The 19,082-nt window shown below is 43.8% G+C and overlaps 1 protein-coding gene across 1 annotated transcript in view; it reads left to right on the top strand.

The window, feature by feature from the left end:
* LOC110284808 (elongator complex protein 2) overlaps positions 1-19,082 on the top strand; it is a 33,801-nt gene that overhangs the window by 13,470 nt on the left and 1,249 nt on the right. Inside the window, exons 9-21 of the mRNA XM_021150718.2 lie at positions 622-717; positions 1,833-1,933; positions 2,125-2,256; positions 5,014-5,172; positions 5,414-5,602; positions 8,340-8,406; positions 8,923-9,015; positions 9,182-9,239; positions 9,754-9,826; positions 13,897-14,089; positions 15,299-15,420; positions 16,826-16,959; positions 17,405-17,512. Coding sequence (XP_021006377.1) covers positions 622-717; positions 1,833-1,933; positions 2,125-2,256; positions 5,014-5,172; positions 5,414-5,602; positions 8,340-8,406; positions 8,923-9,015; positions 9,182-9,239; positions 9,754-9,826; positions 13,897-14,089; positions 15,299-15,420; positions 16,826-16,959; positions 17,405-17,512 — 1,525 coding nt within the window. The remainder of the gene's footprint in view (positions 1-621; positions 718-1,832; positions 1,934-2,124; positions 2,257-5,013; positions 5,173-5,413; positions 5,603-8,339; positions 8,407-8,922; positions 9,016-9,181; positions 9,240-9,753; positions 9,827-13,896; positions 14,090-15,298; positions 15,421-16,825; positions 16,960-17,404; positions 17,513-19,082) is intronic.

Here is a 19,082-nt window from a genome sequence, read left to right on the forward strand (position 1 = left end):
TGTCACACTAGGGGTGGAAGCCAGGCTGTGCACACTGCCCTGTTAATGTCACACTAGGGGTGGAAGCCAGGCTGTGCACACTGCCCTGTTAATGTTACACTATGGATGGAAGCCAGACTGTGGTGTGCCAGACTTGCCCTCTCCCACCTCTCACCTGAGTTATATCCCTAGCCTTGGTTTTACTTTAAGGCTATTTTTTTTCCTTGGTGTGCTGGAGATTAAACCCCGGACTTCACATGCTAGGCAGAGTACAGCTGATCTCCAGTCCAGCCTCAGTTTTGAGCTGACACATAAGAGTCATACATGAGATGTTTCAAAATGTAATCATGTGTGATTTGGCTCTTTGTTGTGTAACAGCCTTTTTAGGAATATTTCAAATAGTAAAATATATTCTTAATTCTTTAAAATAGAAAAATGTAGGAGAAAATTTATGTTTAGCTTTTTCTCTAGTGGGAGAGGTTAATGAAGTACGGGGTTGTTTGTTTGTTTGTTTGTTCTTTTTGTTGAATTTGGATTATGTTTTGTTCTAATTTCTTAACATATTACACAACACTCTTGAATTTACAAATGTTCTTTTTGGAAGAGCTATGAGGAAGGGTCCCTGAGTTGCTTCTGTCGTAGGTGTTAGAACAACGGCTGCGGTTACCCTGGAGACAGTGCTGGCTGGACATGAAAACTGGGTAAACGCAGTTCATTGGCAGCCTTCATTTTACAAAGGTAGGAGGACAACCGACAGCTTTTGCTTCATTACATGTAACGGGGGATTGCTTTGAGGGGAACTAAAGTTCATAAATGTGAGGCGTCTTGACCTGTGTAATCAGTGTGCTGACGTCTGGCCGGCTGCTGCAAGATGCTAACACTGCCATCCTGCTGGCTCTGTTTCTTTAAAGTTTCTGTGGGATTCGGGAGTGTAAGGAAAATTGACTCAAGCCAACCTCACTGGAACCTTTACTCTTCTTGATAATGTGCAGGGGATGACACTGAGAGGCAGTATGTAGGAAAACAACGCTTTTCTCTTCTGTCTTTTGCCCTTCCTCTCTGTGTATGAGGGAGGGACAGGGTACCATGCTGAGGCTGGTGCTGCTGTAAAGCTGAGGAAGGCGCAGGCTGGTTCTTTGACCCAGGAAAAGCAATCACTAATGCCCAGGTGGTCAGCACTCAGCTCTTAGGTAGTGCATGTCTGCCCCGCGTCTTCTTCACTGTTCCATGCTTCTCAGCTAGCTCCAGTGTGTGCATTGCAACCTTGCATAGTGCTCTCTTTCTTTCCAACCCATACCCCATCCCTTTTCCTGACCCATGTGCGCTACTGTCCTTAACACAGAAGTCTGCACCTGCTCTGGCCCAGGCCCCACTGTTTACGTCTCTGCAGCTCAGAGCCTGCTCGCTTAGCTGTGTGATTTACTTTTCCTGTTCTAGCAAGCCAGGCTTAATTGAAAACTAAAAAATAATCTTACTGTACATGATGGTGCCGTGCCTGTGATTCCACCACTAGAGAGGCTGAGGCAGGAGGATTGCAAGATACAGCCATAGTGGTTCATGTAGCGCTGGTTCATTACCCTATAATATTCCACTGTCTAAATAGATCACAGCTGTGTGTACTAGAGCAGATCTTATGGCTGTTTGTCCAGTCTCACAGTGGAGCCCAGGCTGGCCTTGGGTTTGAGGCAGTGGTTCTGCCTCAGCTTCCTGAGTGCTGGGCTGTAGGTGTGAGCCATCACACCTGCCTTTGCAGGCTTGGCTGTAGCAGGCAGTGTGCTACCTGCCCTTCTGTTTTGTCCTGGCAGTCTCCCAACTCTGCTTTTTGATCATCTAAAGATAGTTTTTGTCTTCAGATGGCGTTCTGCAGCAGCCAGTGAGACTGCTGTCTGCCTCCATGGACAAAACCATGATTCTCTGGGCTCCAGATGAAGAGTCAGGGGTTTGGTTAGAACAGGTAAGATATTTAAGAAATACAAAATGGAACTTTTTAGAGTATTTTCCTAAAGTAAATTTTCAAAGAGTAAATTTTTACTCTTTGTATACATTGCACATTAAAAAAACTGTAACTTACCCTCTAAACTCCTTTTCTAGTGTGAGAAATGGACCTATTGATTGATTGATAAGTGTTTTTCTGTTCTTGTGTAGGTCCGAGTAGGTGAAGTAGGTGGAAATACCCTGGGCTTTTATGATTGCCAGTTCGGTGAAAATGGCACCATGATCATCGCTCATGCATTCCACGGAGCAATGCACCTTTGGAAACAGAGTACCGTAAACCCAGTACGAGCATGTGGGCCTCTTGCTGACTTGGGCTTTCCTAGTAGGCACATTTAAGCAGAAATGACATTCATTTCTAAAGATAGTCTGTGGTATTTATACTAGGTTAGAAGTTTGGGCTTTTCTAGGAAGAAGAATGCAGAGTTGTATAGCAGTGCGACAGTATTGAATGATGCTGTCTATGTGAGTCTGCAGTGTGGCTCAGTGGCATTGGCTCAGCTTATCTGAGGCCCTGGATTGTCTGTCCTCTCCCCTCCCCCCAATCATGTACAGATGAAAGTCAGGGTCTGGATGCTATGTAAGTGATTTTTAAATTTTAACAAACTAAAGAAATAAGAATATTTGGTGAAATGTGACTTGTATTTTGAACTCATATCTTATACCTTCCTATTTTAATATATTTTGCAAATTTTTGTGCGTTTGTTGGTGTGCATGGGTGGGTATGTTGGTGCACAGGGGTAAAGGTTAGAAGACGGCCTGCAGGACCCGTGCCCTCCTCCTGTCCTATGGGTGGCACTTAGCTCAGCTGTCAGCAGGCTTGGTGGCTAGTGACTTGATTTCTGAGCCGTCTCACTAGCCCAGTAGTTCCCTTTACAATTTCGGTTTGCGGCCTTGATACTAATCCCTCTGAGATCTTAACTTCCTGTCCTAGTGGAGATTTTGTCTCCCAGACTCCGTTTTGACTTAACTTTAGGATTACTTTCACAGTTAAAACTGCCACTAAGTCTATGACGTTAGTTTAGAACTATTTTCTTAATTCTAACCTTATTTCCTTAATTCAGCGGGACTTTGAGGACCTTTGCAGAAGAAAAGCACAAGATGAGGAAGGAGGCACTCAAACCTGGGAACAGTCTCGCTGTGCCTGTGCAGAGGATTTCCATCTGTTGCTGGGAGGGAGGTTTAAATGGACCTTGTTTTTTAGAACAGTGTTAGGTTGTCAGCAAAACTGAGCACACAGAGTTCCTGCAGGAGCCCACATGAACTGTTCATGATCAAGATTAATTTTAAGATTTATTTTAATGTGTCTGTGTGTGGGTGTGTGCATGTAAATAAAGGTGCCAATGAAGCTGAAAGAGAGCATTGGATTTGTTGGAACTGGTGGTTGTAAGCTGGCTGACATGGTTTTTTTGGTACTGAACTTAGGTGGTCTGGAAGAGCAGTATAGACTCTTAACTATTGAGCCATCTTTCTAACCCTTCAAGATTGATATTCTTTATTTTTCAAAGATTTACTTTGTGTGCATGTATGTATGTTTGTGTGAGTATGTGCTCAGTTGTATATGTAGGTGTTCATACCTGCCTGTGCACAGGAGAGTCCTTGCAAGCTGGAGTTACAGACATTTTCAGTACGCCTGGCTTGTTCCGTGGCTGCTGAGATCTGAACTCTAGTCTTCATGATTGCTCAGCAAGTACTCTTAACCACTGAGCCATCTCCCCAGCCCAGGGCTGATTTTTATGAACAAGTAGGAAGTTACTATTGGAAAACTGTGCTGATAATTGCAGAGTTCTGCCTATAGCACTCAGAGCCTGTTATAAGCACCCATTAGAGCTTACCTTTACAACCTGTACTTGTACGGTAGGGGAATTAATATAATTTCTTTGCCATATGTTCTTACAAGATATAGCTTAGTGCAATTATTGAGCCAGCATGTTAGTCCATGCCTGTAATTCCAGTGCTTGGAAGCAGGGATAGGAATATCAGGAGGTTAGTGCCAGCCTCTGGGTTAAAGCATGTTTGGGGCCAGCTTTGGTTACATGAGAACCTGTTTTTTTTGTTTGTTTGTTTGTTTTTGTTTTTTTTTTTTGGTTTTTTGGTTTTTCGAGACAGGGTTTCTCTGTGTAGCCTTGACTGTCCTGGAACTCACTTTGTAGACCAGGCTGGCCTCGAACTCAGAAATCCGCCTGCCTCTGCCTCCCGAGTACTGGGATTAAAGGCGTGCGCCACCACGCCCGGCGAGAACCTGTTTAAATAAAACAGAAGAAAATACTCTATATTCATTAGGCTTGGCTTTGAACAACCTGTTGGTTGCATAGTTAATTTCATTTTCCTCTTACTTGAATTTATTGAAAAAGGGGTTGTGGGGGCAGGGATGTGGCGGCCTCGGTGTCCATGATTGCTGTTGTGAGTTGAACAGGTAGACCAACTTGGTGTGGTTCATCCCTCTGTCTTTGTACCCACAGGTCCTGTAACTTTCGTTCTTGAGACAGGGTATCTCTGTGTAGATCTGGCTGTCCTTGAGCTCTCTTTGTAGATTAGGCTAACCTAAACTCATAGAGCTCTCTCAGCTTCGCCTCCCCAGTGCTGGGTTTAGAGGTGTGCACTAGCATATTTGGCCAAGCCCTCTAATTTAATATAGAAACGCTTTAGGTTCCCACTCAAAATCCATCTCATTTGACTTAATATTCTTTCTTCCCTATGGAGTTTAATAAGTGTTCAGCGAGCACATGGAATATGCTGTCATTGTCTGCATACTTCATGAGTATAAACTCATTTAGTCCTCCTAATTCATTTGCATGGTGGTCATTATTTAATACCTGGTTTACAGGAGAGCTGAGAGACAGGTAACATCAAGCTATCTGGCTGCTGGGAAGTTTCCCACAATTACTGTTTCAAAGGATACAGCACACATTTGCATATTACAGTTTCATGTTGGTTGGGAAACAGCTCCTTTTATTTTATGATCTGATCTTGAATATTTAGCAGTTTCCTCTTGGTGGTCCCTGCTTATTTTGTCTATGTGTATGCTCATTTTCATTGCAGAGGCAGTGGGCTCCAGAGATTGTCATTTCAGGACACTTCGATGGCGTCCAAGACCTGATGTGGGATCCAGAGGGAGAGTTCATTATCACTACCAGCACCGATCAGACCACTCGCCTTTTCGCTCCATGGAAGAAGAAGGACCAGAAGGACCGATCACAGGTAAGACATCTTCCTCCTTAATTCAGGGCCTTCCTCCCACTTGACATTTCCCAAGTGAGTAGCCTGCATTAGGACGTTCAGGCTGAGGCTACCATGGGACGTCACTGCACACCACTGGATTGCTGGCAATGGGAACTATTTGGCAGTGGCAAGTTTTGCATCCTGCATTTTGTTTGTTCAAGAGGACTGAGTTTTGAAGTGTGCACTGGTTTTCATTATATGTGCTGTGTTTTAACCCCAGGTCACTTGGCATGAGATCGCAAGGCCTCAGATACATGGATACAACATCAAGTGTTTGGCAATGATTGATCGGTTTCAGTTTGTGTCTGGAGCAGACGAGAAAGTTCTTCGTGTTTTTTCTGCTCCTCGGAATTTTGTGGAAAATTTTAGTGTCATTTCCCGACAGTCACTAAGTCACATGCTCTCTGATGTGAGTATTTCTCTAATTTAGATATAGCATACAGGTAGAAAAAAGTTAAGTCATGTTTCAGGTTTCATAGACTTTTATGGGAGCCATGACATGTAGTGGTTATCGTGTTAAACACGGATGGAGAGATGGCTCAGCAGTGAAGAGCATTTGCTGGTCTTGCAGAGGACCTGAGTTTCATTTTCAGCACCCGTGTGGTGGTTCACAACCTTCCTTAACTCCAGTTGCAGGAGATCAGGTGCTTTCTGACCTCCACAGGCACCAGGCACATATGTGGTGCACACATATACATGTGGGCTAAACACTCATGAACACAGAAAATAACTCTTAAATAAATAAATAAAATAAATAAATACAGATCTTTGTGTAACAAATGAGTTCAAGACTCTAAAACAGCAATATCATGTTCATTGATATGATGATAATATGATTGTCAAATGTTGTCTCTACTGTAGGTGACTGGATCGAGTGATGGACAAAGCTTATCTTGATAAAGATTCCAGTCTTTCTGTAGGGCAGAAGTGGGGCACTGAACTAATAGGTTAGGAAGAGTTAATCGCTGCATCTTTTATTTAAATTATTTTGAGACAATATCTCATTATGTAGCCTTGACTGGGCTCTAATTTGCTGCATAGACCAGGCTAGCCTCAAACTTGTAGAGATCCACCTGTGTCTTCCTTCCAAGTGCTGGGATTAAAGATATGTGCCACCACTTCTGGCCTAATAACTGCATCATATGACGGGAAAATAAGTTGTGAAAGAAAGAGCTCACCAATTAGAATAATGAGCCATTTTTTTAAAAATTAAAGTTACTATGACTTGTATGTATGAGTGTTTTGCCTGTATATATGTCTGAGTATCATATAAATGCAGTGCCTAAGAGGCCAGAAGAGGAGGAGCTCCTGGACCTCACAGCTGACTGTGAGCCACCGTGTGGACGCTGGGGATGGAACCAGTGTCTTTGTGGACAGCAGCAGTGCTCCCAACCACTGAGCCATGTCTAGCCCCACTGAAATGTTTTACTGGGACATATTTTTTTAATGAGACTTATTTTTTATTTTTGTTTATTTATGTCTGCTTTTTACATAAGATTTGGGGTACTTAGAAAAATATTTGAATTTGGATTTAAAATTCAGCTTGTGTTATGTGGCATGTACATGATCCATTCCATGGTTCTAGTGCTGAAGAAAACAAATAACGTGGATTATAAGATTGTGAATTAGATGTGTATGCCTTTAATGCCTGTGCTTGAAAAGCAAAGGCTGGCCGGTCATGGTGGCGCACGCCTTTAATCCCAGCACTCGGGTGTGGAGGGGGGGGATGGGGGGGGCAGAGGCAGGTGGATTTCTGAGTTCGAGGCCAGCCTGGTCTACAAAGTGAGTTCCAGGACAGGCAGAGCTACAAAAGAAAAAGAAAAAAAAAAAGAAAGAAAAAGAAAAGAAAAGAAAGAAAAGCAAAGGCTGGCAGATGTATATGAGTTCACGGTCAGCCTGGTCTCCATAGTGAGTATTAGGTCAACTAAAGCTATGTAGTGAGACCTGTCTACAACAAAACAAGAGGCGGGGGGGGGGGGGGGGGGGGGGGGGGGGGGGGGGGACACGGGACAGAGAGGAAGACAGAGACAGAGAGAGAGAGCAAGATAATGAAGTAGTTGGCTATAGAGAATGGTTCTATTGCACATAAGTGCCTGTTTATACTTTATTACTAAGAGTTGGGTCACAGGTAAAAGGTAGATAGATGGGTGGGAGAGGGAAGCCAGAGCTGCTGAGGCTGTTGAAGAGGGAACTGGAGAATTGAAGGAGCGTGCTGGAGGGCTTTAGGTGGCAGTTAATAATCGCTCATATTGGTGCTGTTGGAAGAATGGCATGAAAAGCACTGTGGAAGGAGAGGATTCTGTGGGAGCCCAGAGTGTGAGGGGCTTAGCAGCAGAGTAGGAAAGGCTTCAATGGCAGCACTTCCTGCCTCAGCTTTCTCAGTTGCTGAAGGATGGAGGGAGAGCAGGTTCAGGGTCTGTCAAGTTCTAGGAAATGAAGTGCTGTTCCTGGGATTCCAGGAAAGGTTTAGCTCCGGACATATACTTGGTTCTGTGTGCTATAGCGGACTTTGTCCTCATGACGAGTGCTGGGTTGCCTCTCGCTGCCCTTTCCACAGTGTATGGGACAGCATGCAGCATTACCCAGCCAGGTCGCCGTTCTCAGTCCTTTGGTGTTTTAAGTTCCTATCACTCATGTCTACTTGCAGAGTCTGTGTAGAGCTGAATTGGTAAACACTCAGCATATGGTTGTATACCATTCCTGGTGGTTAGCATATGGCTCACATGTGAGTGCAGGGTCTAGGCAGAGTTCCTCTTCCACTCATATTTCACTGAGTTGTAAAAGTAGCTTTAAGTTATTTACATATATGTAGTAAAAATGTCATGACTATGTGTCTTCGGGCTACTTCTCTGTCTTGGGGGCATCCCTTGAGGCTTTTGGTGGGGAGGCAGAGACCTTGGCCTTACATTTTATAGTACTGTTAGAGTCTGCAACCCACTGCACTGTGGGGAAGGTGGGATGGCGGGTAGGACCTGTCTGTTGGAGAGGGATTGCTTGGAGTGGCATCTGCCAGTTCAGGAGTTGGAAAGATGGCAGCCACACACAACAGGCTGGAATTGTTCTCTGCATTTATGAACAAGACTTTTTTTGTGGTACTTGACGTATCAGTAACTTTTAATGTCTGAAATGTGCCTTTCATTCTCCAGGACTATGATCTTCCAGAAGGAGCCACTGTTCCTGCATTAGGGCTGTCAAATAAAGCTCTCTTTCAGGGTAAGGATTTAGTTTCCAAAATAATTGAATGGCTCTAGTACTTAAAACTTAGTTACAGATTTGTGTAATGCACTCCCAGTGTTCCTGTATGACTGTTTTAAAACCTCCTATTTTGTGATAACTGCTCTATTCACATGTAGCCACTGACACAGGAACAGTTCTCACCCAGGATTTCATAGAGCCATTCAGTCACCAGTGAGATTGTGAGCAACTTGAATGATCAGTTATATATGCAAAATTTATATATGCAAAATATATATTGCATATATAACAGACCATATATATATATATATACACACCCTTGCAAATAGCTAGGTGAAAAAAAATGGACAGAATCCTTATGGAATTCATTCTTACTTCAGGAGCTAGTTTGGAAAATACCAGAATAGAAACACATTTGCAGCACCTAGGCACAGCTCTGAGGTAATTATTTGGAAGGCTGCTGCTCTCTGATATGTAGCTTTGCGGCACTGTCATGGCCCCTCTGTTCATGTTATCTGTGTCTCTCTAAACTAGGAGACATAGCCTCTCAGCCCTTTGAGGAGGATGAGCTCATAGGCCCTGCCTTTGGGTCTCCCCAGGTGACCTTTCAGCCCGCTGTCCTTAATGGTAAGACATGACAAAACGACAAGTTAATGAAATCCTTAGCACACACAGTCTACTCTGTGATTGGGGACCTAAAGTAGAGTGGTGGCTTTTACTTTGTATTTGGCTAAAGAGAGAAAAAGAATATGTAGTATTCAAAATGTATGATAGAATTAAAAATGTCTTGTAGAACCTCCCACTGAGGATCACCTTCTGCAGAACACCCTGTGGCCTGAGATTCAGAAACTGTAAGTTGAACTGTCCTGAAGTTAGTGTGGCTTAAGGGTCTCCTCTTGACGCTGGCCTTCCCCTTCCTCCTACCTACGGGGCCCTCCTGCCCAATGGAGCGTCCTAGGGATGAGAGAACCTCATGGGGTTTTTAATTTTCTTCTTGTTTGTTTTATATTGTTGTTTATTATGTTTGCCAGTCAGTTGGTGTTAATTTCCCAGGTAGAGAAGTCTAGAATAGTCTCTGTTTCTCTTCGTTACTCAGCCAGACGGTTTTATTTTTGTGGGTTCCCAGCAACATGTTTCCATGGTGGATGCTCAGGTTGGTGGCCGTGAGACATGAAAACCTGTGTGGAGGGACGCTACCTTGGGAGCTGTTGTTTTTCTCTGGGTTCCTGGGTTTCTTCCTATACAGTTAGCTAGGCAAATGTGACATTCCGTGACGGCATGTGAGTTAGGTTTAGGCAGCGATCCTTTCTCTGTAGTCTTTTTACAGTGTAAAGTAAAGGCATATCCTTTCTCTTTCACTTTTAGGTACGGACATGGCTATGAGATAGTTTGTGTGGCCTGTAACAATTCCAAGACTCTACTTGCCTCTGCTTGCAAGGTAGGGTGTTTGTGGGGTGTGTGTATTTACTTTTACTCAGTCACGGGTAATTATAGACACTAGGCTTTTGTAAATTCAGCAGATATGGGCAGAGTCTGCATGAAACGGCCCGTTAGGTACCATTGCCTGAATCTTTTTCATATTTTCTTCTCCTCATCTTTCTTTAAAAACATATGATTACATTTTTAAATCCACTTTAGAACTCATTCTTTCTTAGAGTGTATCCTTGAAAAGTTTGGGTTTGGGGTACTGATCCCTGTGCACATACACAAACAATGTGCACGTGACATTTTTCAGTGCTCACATCACTCAAGAGAATGCTCTTGGGAGCTAGGTAGGCTGCCCAGGCCTTTTCCTTACAGGGGTGTGCAGTGGCTGCAGCAGCAGCTCCTTGGGAGAGTGCAGCCTGTGTTGTCATTTGGGGCCTTGGCGACAGAGTTAGTTGGCTGCTATGTATGCATGTTTGGGATCTCATTTTGTCCCCAGTCTAGGCTCCAGCCATGTATGGGGGTGGCTTTGAGAGGCTTCAGAGCACAGGGGCCAGATCATATGTCTGTCTTCACCAAGCTGCAGGGTAAAGACCATGTGATTGAGGCCCTGTGCAGGGCCAAGGTCCAGTTCCCTGTCCACTGGCAGATCCATGTGGCAAAGAGCTTTGGCTTCCCCAAGTTTAACACAGATGAGCTTGAAGATGCGGCTCATCCCCGCTGGCCGGCCCTGCTGAGGGCCTGTGCTGTGCTGTGCTGTGCTGTGCTGTGCTGTGCTGTGCTGTGCTGTGCTCGCTCCCCACCCTCCAGTCATGGTCAGAGAGATTCCTCAGCAGCCATTCCAGGCCGACAGCTTCTGAGAGGGCTGAGATCTTGTGAGCGTCTCCTGCCAAGTGTTATTTGTATGACACACCTTTAAATTAGGAAGGTTATTACCAACTGTATGTTCTGGTTTGTTTTATTACAGTTTCTACAGTCTCTGGGGATGGTAGTGAATCTGTACATCAGTTTGAAGAGAATTTTAGCAATGTCTGAATAACGCGCCTTCTTTGTACGAGTCTTTAATTTCCCCTAGGGATGACCTTTTAGAATAATTTTAGAGTCAAAGTAAAATAGCTGTCACTGTCTCAGCTACCTGCCCACCTCGTGCAGTGCTGCTCTCCACACAATGCCTCTGGAAAGCTGAGAGGTTTTGGTGTCTGCTCTCAGCACATGGTTATGAGACCTTTTTCCTATATATTTTATATGGTTTTTTTGAGATAAGAAAATTTACTTTGTACACCAGGCTGGCATTGAACTTAGAGAGATCTGCCTGCCTTACTTCCCAATTACTGGGACTGAAGCCATGAGCCATACCAAGCACATTGTATGATTTTTAATCTTTTTTTTTTTTTTTTTTTACCATTCCTAGAACCAAACCCCATTTCTCTACATATTATTCAATTCAGTTCAATACAAGTTTGTTAAGAGCTTACCAAGGACTGATGCTGTGCTCAGTAGGTAAAGGCATACCATTAGGACCGAGTCTGATCACTACTATCTGCATGGTGGACCAGCATCCACAGATGGCTCCCTCTCCCCATACCACCGCCCACAGACATGAGAAATAGATAAAGGTAAAAGGCCTTTTAAAGTGACAGGACACACCTGCAGTCTCTGTTCTTGGGAGGTAGCGGCAGGAAGAGCAGGAACCTGAGGTCAGTTTCAGCTACAGCTGTAAGATTTGAAGCCAGTTAGGGCTACCTAAGACCCTGTTTCAGAAAACTTAGAACAGCAGCAGCAGCAGCAGCAGCAGCAGCAGCAGCAGCAGCAGCAGCAAACCAGCGTAGTTTCCTTTGGTTTTAAGGAATGAGCAATTTGAGCCTCATGGAAATATCTCCTTCTCTATAATTTCCCTGATGAGCTTATAAAACTGGATTTGCCCTTTTTTAAATTGTATGAGTGTTTGCCTGAGTGTATGTCTCTGTGCCATATTCATGCATCCAGAACCAAGAAATCCCCTGCCCTCTTCTGCAGTTAGAAGCAGTTGTGAGCCATCCTGTGACTCCTGGGAACTGAACCAGAAGTGCAGCCAGTGTTCTTGACCACTGAGCCATCTCGCCAAACCCCTCCAATAGTTTTGTAGAATGTTCATGATGGAAGTGGGTTTTGTGGGAAAGAGTTGTTTTGTTTTTGTTTTTGTTTTTGTTTTTTTTTTTTTTTTTTTTTTTTTTTTTTTCTTTGAGACAGGGTNTCACTTTGTAGACCAGGCTGTCCTCAAACTCAGAAATTCGCCTGCCTCTGCCTCCCAAGTGCTGGGATTAAAGGTGTTCGCCACCACTGCTCGGCCTGGGAAAGGTTTTAAACCTTAGTTTAACTTAGTTTTAAGTAAAAACTAGCGTTTTAATCTAGTCAGTATTCAATTGCTGTTAAGATACCAAGGCAGTTCTTATAAAAAGAAAGCCTTTTAATTGGGGCTGGCTACTGGTTTCAGAGGGTCAGTCCATTTTCATCACGGTGGGGAGCTTGGCAGCATGCAGGCAAACATGGTACTGGAGAAGAAGCTTAGAATTCTGTACCTGGATCTACAGGCAGCAGGAAAGGAAAGACACTGAAACTGGCTTGACACCTCAAAGCTCACCTCCAATGACACACTTCTTCCAACAAGGCCACACCTCTTAAACCTTTCAATGACAAAGTATTCAAATCTATGAGCCTATGGGAGCCATTGTCATTCAAAATGCCACACTACAAGTGAATCCTTTAATGGCTGCTAAATAAGCCTGTGTGTTATACAGCCATCCCTTAGGGCCTTTTCAGTAGCTGCAGAATCAGTAGAGATGCTGGTTTTCTATTGTTGTGGTAAAAACCATGTCTAAGGCAACTGTTGAAGGAAGGGTTTGTGTGGTCTTACAGTTCCAGAAGAATAAGAGTCAGTCACCCACATAGTGGGGAAATGTGTCAGCAGGCATCCATGGCAACAGAACAGCTAAGAGCTGAGAGTTTGCCTATCAAGCCACAAATGGAAAACAGAGAAATAGGGAGAGTCTTTTGACCTCAGAGCCCTCTACCAGTGGCGTACTTTCTCCAGCAAGACCATACATACTCCTACAAATGCCCAGACTATGGGGGACATTGCATGCAAACCACCAGATGCCATCTTTTTATTCTTTGTACTGGAAATACCTCTATACCTCTCCTTACCTAGTCTTCATGGTGTGTGTGTGTGTGTTCATCCATGCATTCACGTGCACCTCTGCCTTCTGTCAGTGCAACAAAGTTCACCTGGATTTGTCTGCATTTTTCTTCTGTCTCAGCTGTAGCATAACCTTGGGACGAGCTGGTCCATATAAGGCATTCATTCTACAAACTTTAGTATGTTGTGTTTTTATTCAGTGAAAAACACTTTGCACCCTTTTGATCACCTTTGGCCTCCTGACTATTTTTAACTGTATTATTTAGTGTCCATAAACAAAACCTTTTTCTATTGCTGCTTTTTGTTTTTGTTTCACTAAGTTTAAGACCACATTATGCCTTGACTCCTTTGAAATCTGTTGGTGGTGAAATCTCCTGTCCAGTTGAAAGGAAGGTATAGAATTAGTGACTGTCAGTCATGGGCGTTAGTTAAGGATGGTGTAAGCTGTGTATGCTCTTTGCTATCCTGGTGGAGTTTGAGGTCTCTGACTCCACTGAGAGTTATTTACCTGTCCTTCTCAATTCCTTCTTTTATGCTTTGAAGCTCTGTTGGTAGGTTTGTAAATAGGGTGAAGTCCTCTTCCTTAGTCTATTTGTTGTTGTGGAGTGACTCTGTCCAGTGCTACTCACTCCTTTCTTCACCAGAATAGAGACTTCTAAACTGCTCACCACACAGTTAACACACACGCGACTGTTGTTATTAAATGTTCAGACATTCTCTTTGTGCCTGGGTCCCTGAGGAGTTATCTTTTAGAAATTCATCTCTGCGGTTGTGTGTGACCTCCCTAGAGTTTTCTGGAGGCTTTTGTTAGAGATGTATTAAAATAGACCCACCGAGACACTAAGCTCTTTTAAATGTGTTCTTTCGATTTTTTTCTATACCCATGGTGTCTCATCTCTGGCCTGCAGGCATCTCAGAAGGAACACGCAGCTATCATTCTTTGGAGCACGGCATCTTGGAAACAAGTGCAGAGTCTTGCTTTCCACACTTTGACCGTTACACAGATGACCTTCTCACCTGATGACAAGTTCTTACTGGCTGTTTCCAGAGATCGAACCTGGTCTTTGTGGAAGAGACAGGATGTGACCTCCGCAGAGTTCGGTAAAGCAGCCCGTGTAGTGAAAGTTCTCAGTAAGGCTATCATGGGCGTTTATCCATGTTTAGCAGCTGTGAAATGAAGAGAAAGGCAACAGGGTGGAGACAGCCTGTGACAGGCTGTGAGAATTCAGTGCTCTCGGGCAACTGGAGAGCACTTGGCTTTATTTAAACCTTTTTCTTTTGTAAGATTTAATTGTTTATTATTTGTAGAGGGGTGGGCATGATCAGACACAGATCATTCCTCGTAGTCATGTGAAGGTGATAGGCCCACTGTACAGACCCCATTTCAGAAATTGAATCTTGATCTTCTCCTGAGCTTAGCCATGTGGTGTGTGGTGTGCGTTGGGGACCCACAGCTGTCCTGGTGAAAGCTACCACTCTACAGCAGACTGTGTAAGCTAGGACATTCAGTAGATCCATTTGTCAGGATGTAACACCATTGTACGTTTAGAGCAATTGTTCTCCTTTGACATCACTAGTGACTTCCTAATTTGCAGCACTTCATTTTAAAAGTTGAAGTGCTCGGACCTCCAAGATGCCTCCACGGGTAAAGGCACTTGCCACCAAGGCTGAGGACCAGTTTCAGTAGCTAGAATGCACACATGGAAGGAAAGAGCCAAGTCCTACAAGCTGTTTGTTCTCTGACAAGCACTTATATATGCATGTGGGTGCACACACACCCACTAAATAAATAAATAAGCAGATGTTAAAAATAAATACAAAAAGAAAAGGTTGAAATACTATAAATGATGTAGGTGTTAATTTCTTATATCTTTTTGGATTATGGATTAATAAATTTATTCTTTTTTCATAGCAGTTTCATAGTAAATATATAGGCTAGAAATTACCTTTAAGCCTTCTGCTTATATATTATGAGAAAAAATATGTCTTCCCTCCTCTCTTTGTAGTATTTTTTCCTGTAATATGCAAATGGCTATTTCCGGAATACAGTTAAATCATTTCAGACTTGTTTTAGAAGCATAAATTAGCCTTTTGTTGAATGTGTAAAAGATTCTTGTTGTCAGTTACTAGCAAGTGGAGGCAGTATGAGCCGTGTGCACACAGGCTTGTGCTGAGGGAGCGTTTCTGGTTCTGCTGCAGGGTCAGTGCACATAGGCCAAGTGGCCTCTGAGTTATGTTGGTGCCTCACAGAGCACCTGTCCTGCTTTGTGAGCAGTGTATATGTGGTAATGTTTTTGTTTTAATTTTCAGATCCATTTTTTAGTCTCTTTGCATTCACCAACAAAATTACTTCTGTGCATAGTAGAATCATTTGGTCTTGTGACTGGAGTCCTGATAGCAAGTACTTCTTCACTGGAAGTCGAGACAAAAAGGTAAGTTTTGTTTCTCAACCAAAGGTAAAACTTAATATTTTTACAAATGTGAGATAATGTTTTTGCAGTTATATTTAAGAGCACATTGTTCTGCCTTACTCGTGATGTTTACAAATTAGTTCATGACTTCTTCATTATACATGTATATTAAAAGGGTTTTTCTTTTTAAGCTTTATAAATATATTCTCTGAAACATGAAGAGAAGAACTCTTGGTCAGTTTCTGTTATCAGGTAGTCCCAGTTTGGTTAAGGGAGAACCCAGGAGAGCGGTTAGGGCTGGAGACAGCACTCCTGTGTCCTGAGTGACACACTCCTGGGAATGGGCTTTATTTGTGGCTGTTGAGCCAGGACATTATTGGTGCAGGGTTTGGGTATAACACCTTGCTTGGGATTAGTTTATTTTGGTTTGGGTTTTATTTTTAACACGGGTCCTGGGAATCAAACATAGGCCCTAGTGTTTGTGTGACAAGCCTTTAAAGACTCAGCCATCTCCCTGTTCCCAGTTTTTGGTAATAAAGGTTATGACTGTCTAATTTAGTGATGGAAGAGCAGAACATGACTGAAGCTTGACAAACTCAGGGAACTAGGCAGCCCTCTGTGCTTGAGCTCACCCTTGCCCAGTGCCTAAGGACTGCCCATGGCTCCTGGCCGTCCCTCTGCTCTCGTGCTCCTTAGAGTATTGTCTTTTCTGAGTTTCTTAGTCCAGGGCTGGTAGAACGGTGTAGTGTTTCCTTTCCTCAACTTCCCTTTGTGAAAGCAATCTGGATACCTGGAACAGAGCCGGCAAGCTGGGCCTGGTGCATACTAAGCACATCACCGTGGACCTGCCAGTATCATTCTCCCAGTCTGGCTGGGTGCTGAGGATGCAGGCTCTGTCTACCTAACTCTCAGGGATATGTTGGCTAAAACAGACCAAGTGCATTTGCTGCAGTTTCAGCAATGTGTGCTTTCCAGAGCCTGTTCAGAATCAGGCTTTGGTCCTGCCTTTGGAGCCCTGCTTCCTTCTCCGTTTCTGTGTGCCAGTCAAATAACCTTGAGCCCTGGGCTCACAGGGAAGCTGTGTGTCTTATGCAGGATGTATTGTCAACGTTCTGTCCTCCTGATAGCCAAGTTGACTGCCTGAGAATTAGGTAGTGTAGAAGAGGAGCTTCACTTCCTCTCTAACTAATATGTAGCAAGGCAACTGTAGGCAAGGCATGATGGGTGGGATTTCAGTGCATTGGAACCATGTTGTGTGTTACAGAACATAATAGACAACACTCCATGCTCTCTGGTCCACTTCTGTTTCTGAGATCTCATCCTGTGTCTGGCACACTGTGGCTTCTCTGTGCTGTACAAAAACCCCACTGGAATACAGCACTAGAAACCTTGCGGAAGATGCCTCACTGTGTGATTTGTGCTCTAGGTGGTTGTCTGGGGCGAGTGTAACTCCAGCCATAACCCCATGGAGCACCCCATCCGTCCCTGCTCCTCGATCCTGGATGTGGGCAGTTCTGTGACAGCTGTCAGTGTCTGCCCTGTGCTTAACCCAGCCCAGAGGTCAGTTTCTGTGAAGCCTGGTTGGTTGTTCAGTAGCATCTCACTTACTGTTTGTCTTGGTGTGTGGATGCACCTTCAGAATTGCTACTGCTTTCAAGGTGCTTCTGCTTCTTGTAAGAAGTTTTAAGTCTTAGAATTCTGTGATTGGTGGTCAAATAGGAGTAGAAATGAAGGTTCTTATTCTAGTCTGTGCACCACCTTGCTTTCTGTTACAAACAGCCTAGGAGAACAGGGCTCAGTGCATGTGCTGGGAAAACACTTGAGGGCTTGGCAGCTTAGGACAGGTGGACCTACATGTACCTTCTGCAGAGACTCAGCAAAGCAGTATGGGATGGGCAATTGAGACACTGAGGAAGCACTCAAGAGCAGGTAGAGATAAGAGAAATTCATGCTAAACCAACCTCTGTCATCTTCCCCCCCCCCCCCAAAAAAAAAAAAAAAACAGATACATTGTTGCAATTGGATTAGAGAGTGGGAAGATTTGTATATACTCCTGGAACAAGACCAACCAAGAAATCAATGACTGGACCAGCTGTGTAGAAACAAATCCAAGGTATTTTCTCTCTACTTTGTTTCCATCTGATTAGATAGAAAAAGCAGTAGTCTTTGGTGGCAAATTTTGTGAACATTTTCACATAGAGGGACAGAGATTTCTGGCCAAGTTGTACCTCCTAAAATGACAGCTGCTATTGAGTGGGACTCAGCTTTTGGTATCCTCAGCTAGACTGCCGGGTTTTGTCGCACTGCAATTACAGACATTGTCCATTGCCTTTCCTCTCTCCTCTTCTTTCCTTTCCAAGATGAGGTCTGGGGAACTCTTCTGTGTCCTGAGTTCGGGGATCACAGTCCTGCACCATCACAGTGGCGCTTGGGATGGAACCTGGGGCTTCATACATGCTAGGCAAGCATTCCACCAGCTGAGCTACACCCCTATCCTAGCAGAGGCCTCTTTTACCTGCACATGTTACTGTTTTTAATGTCTGAGCTTTCAGTAAGTCATTGATAGCTTTCTGTGTCTCATTTTCTTGGGCTTTTCAGTCTTTGAGGTCTGCACTGTTTAAACATAGTTTCAAATGCTGTCCTAATTGACAGTGTCCTCATGCTGGTGAGAGATTAGAGAGCAGGCCTTCCACAGCCATTAGTGCTCACTGTAACTGCTTGTTAAAACTTGTGTCTGACTTGTTCCTGCCGTTGAAGTAGCTCATGCTCCGCTTGCTACAAAAGGAAGCAGCTGGGGGCATCCCTGGGGCACTCCTGCTCCTGCCCTCCCTTTCTCTTTACTTCCTTCTGCCTTGTTGGACACAGTGCGTGGCCCCTGGCTTGGTATTCAGACTTCTCCATGGCCCCAGTGTGGGAAGCCAGTTAGCATGGGAAGGAAGATGTAAAGAGTTCAGGGTTTTCATCTGGTGATTATTTCCTTCTGGTTGTAATGATAGGCAGGGTGTGCAACATGAAAGTAATTCTAGATTTAATATGCTGGGTTATTTGGATAACCGGTATTCTAATTACTAAATTTTAGCTTTTGTTAGTAGTGCATTCACAGAACTAAAAGCAGGACTTTCAGATTGGCTTCCTAGGAGCCATGTACTATAATTAACTGATGAATCTTGTGGTGCTAGAGTTTCCGCCTAGGGTCTTAGGCATGTTAGGAAAGTACTCTACCATTGAGTTATATGCACACATGTTCCAACATATCCCCGTCTCCTTGAACATGTACAAGAGGACAGCAGGTGTCCATTCTATTCCTCTCTGCCATATTCACTCTCGTTGAATCTAGAACTGGGCTGGTGGCCAGCAAGCCCTGGCAGTCTTCCTGACTCCAGTCCACACAGATTCCATGTCATCTCGGCGACTAGAAAAGAGAACATTATTTTATAAACCAGATTATGGGAAAACATGAAAGCCAAACACTGTACACAAAAGAAAAGAAATGCTCACAAATGAAGATAAAGATCTATTTGGTGTCTTACAAAATTGGGCAATTAGAGTAATAATGTTCAAAATAGATTGTTAACTACTTAGGGTTAACTACTGAAGACTGTCATAGAACTTGAAACTCTGTTTTTAAAAAGAATGCCAACATAGCTAGACAACACTCTAAAAGGTAACAAATGAAAAACAAG

Source organism: Mus caroli, chromosome 18 (genome assembly GCF_900094665.2).
Source record: "Mus caroli chromosome 18, CAROLI_EIJ_v1.1, whole genome shotgun sequence".
NCBI classification, from domain to species: Eukaryota; Metazoa; Chordata; class Mammalia; order Rodentia; family Muridae; genus Mus; species Mus caroli.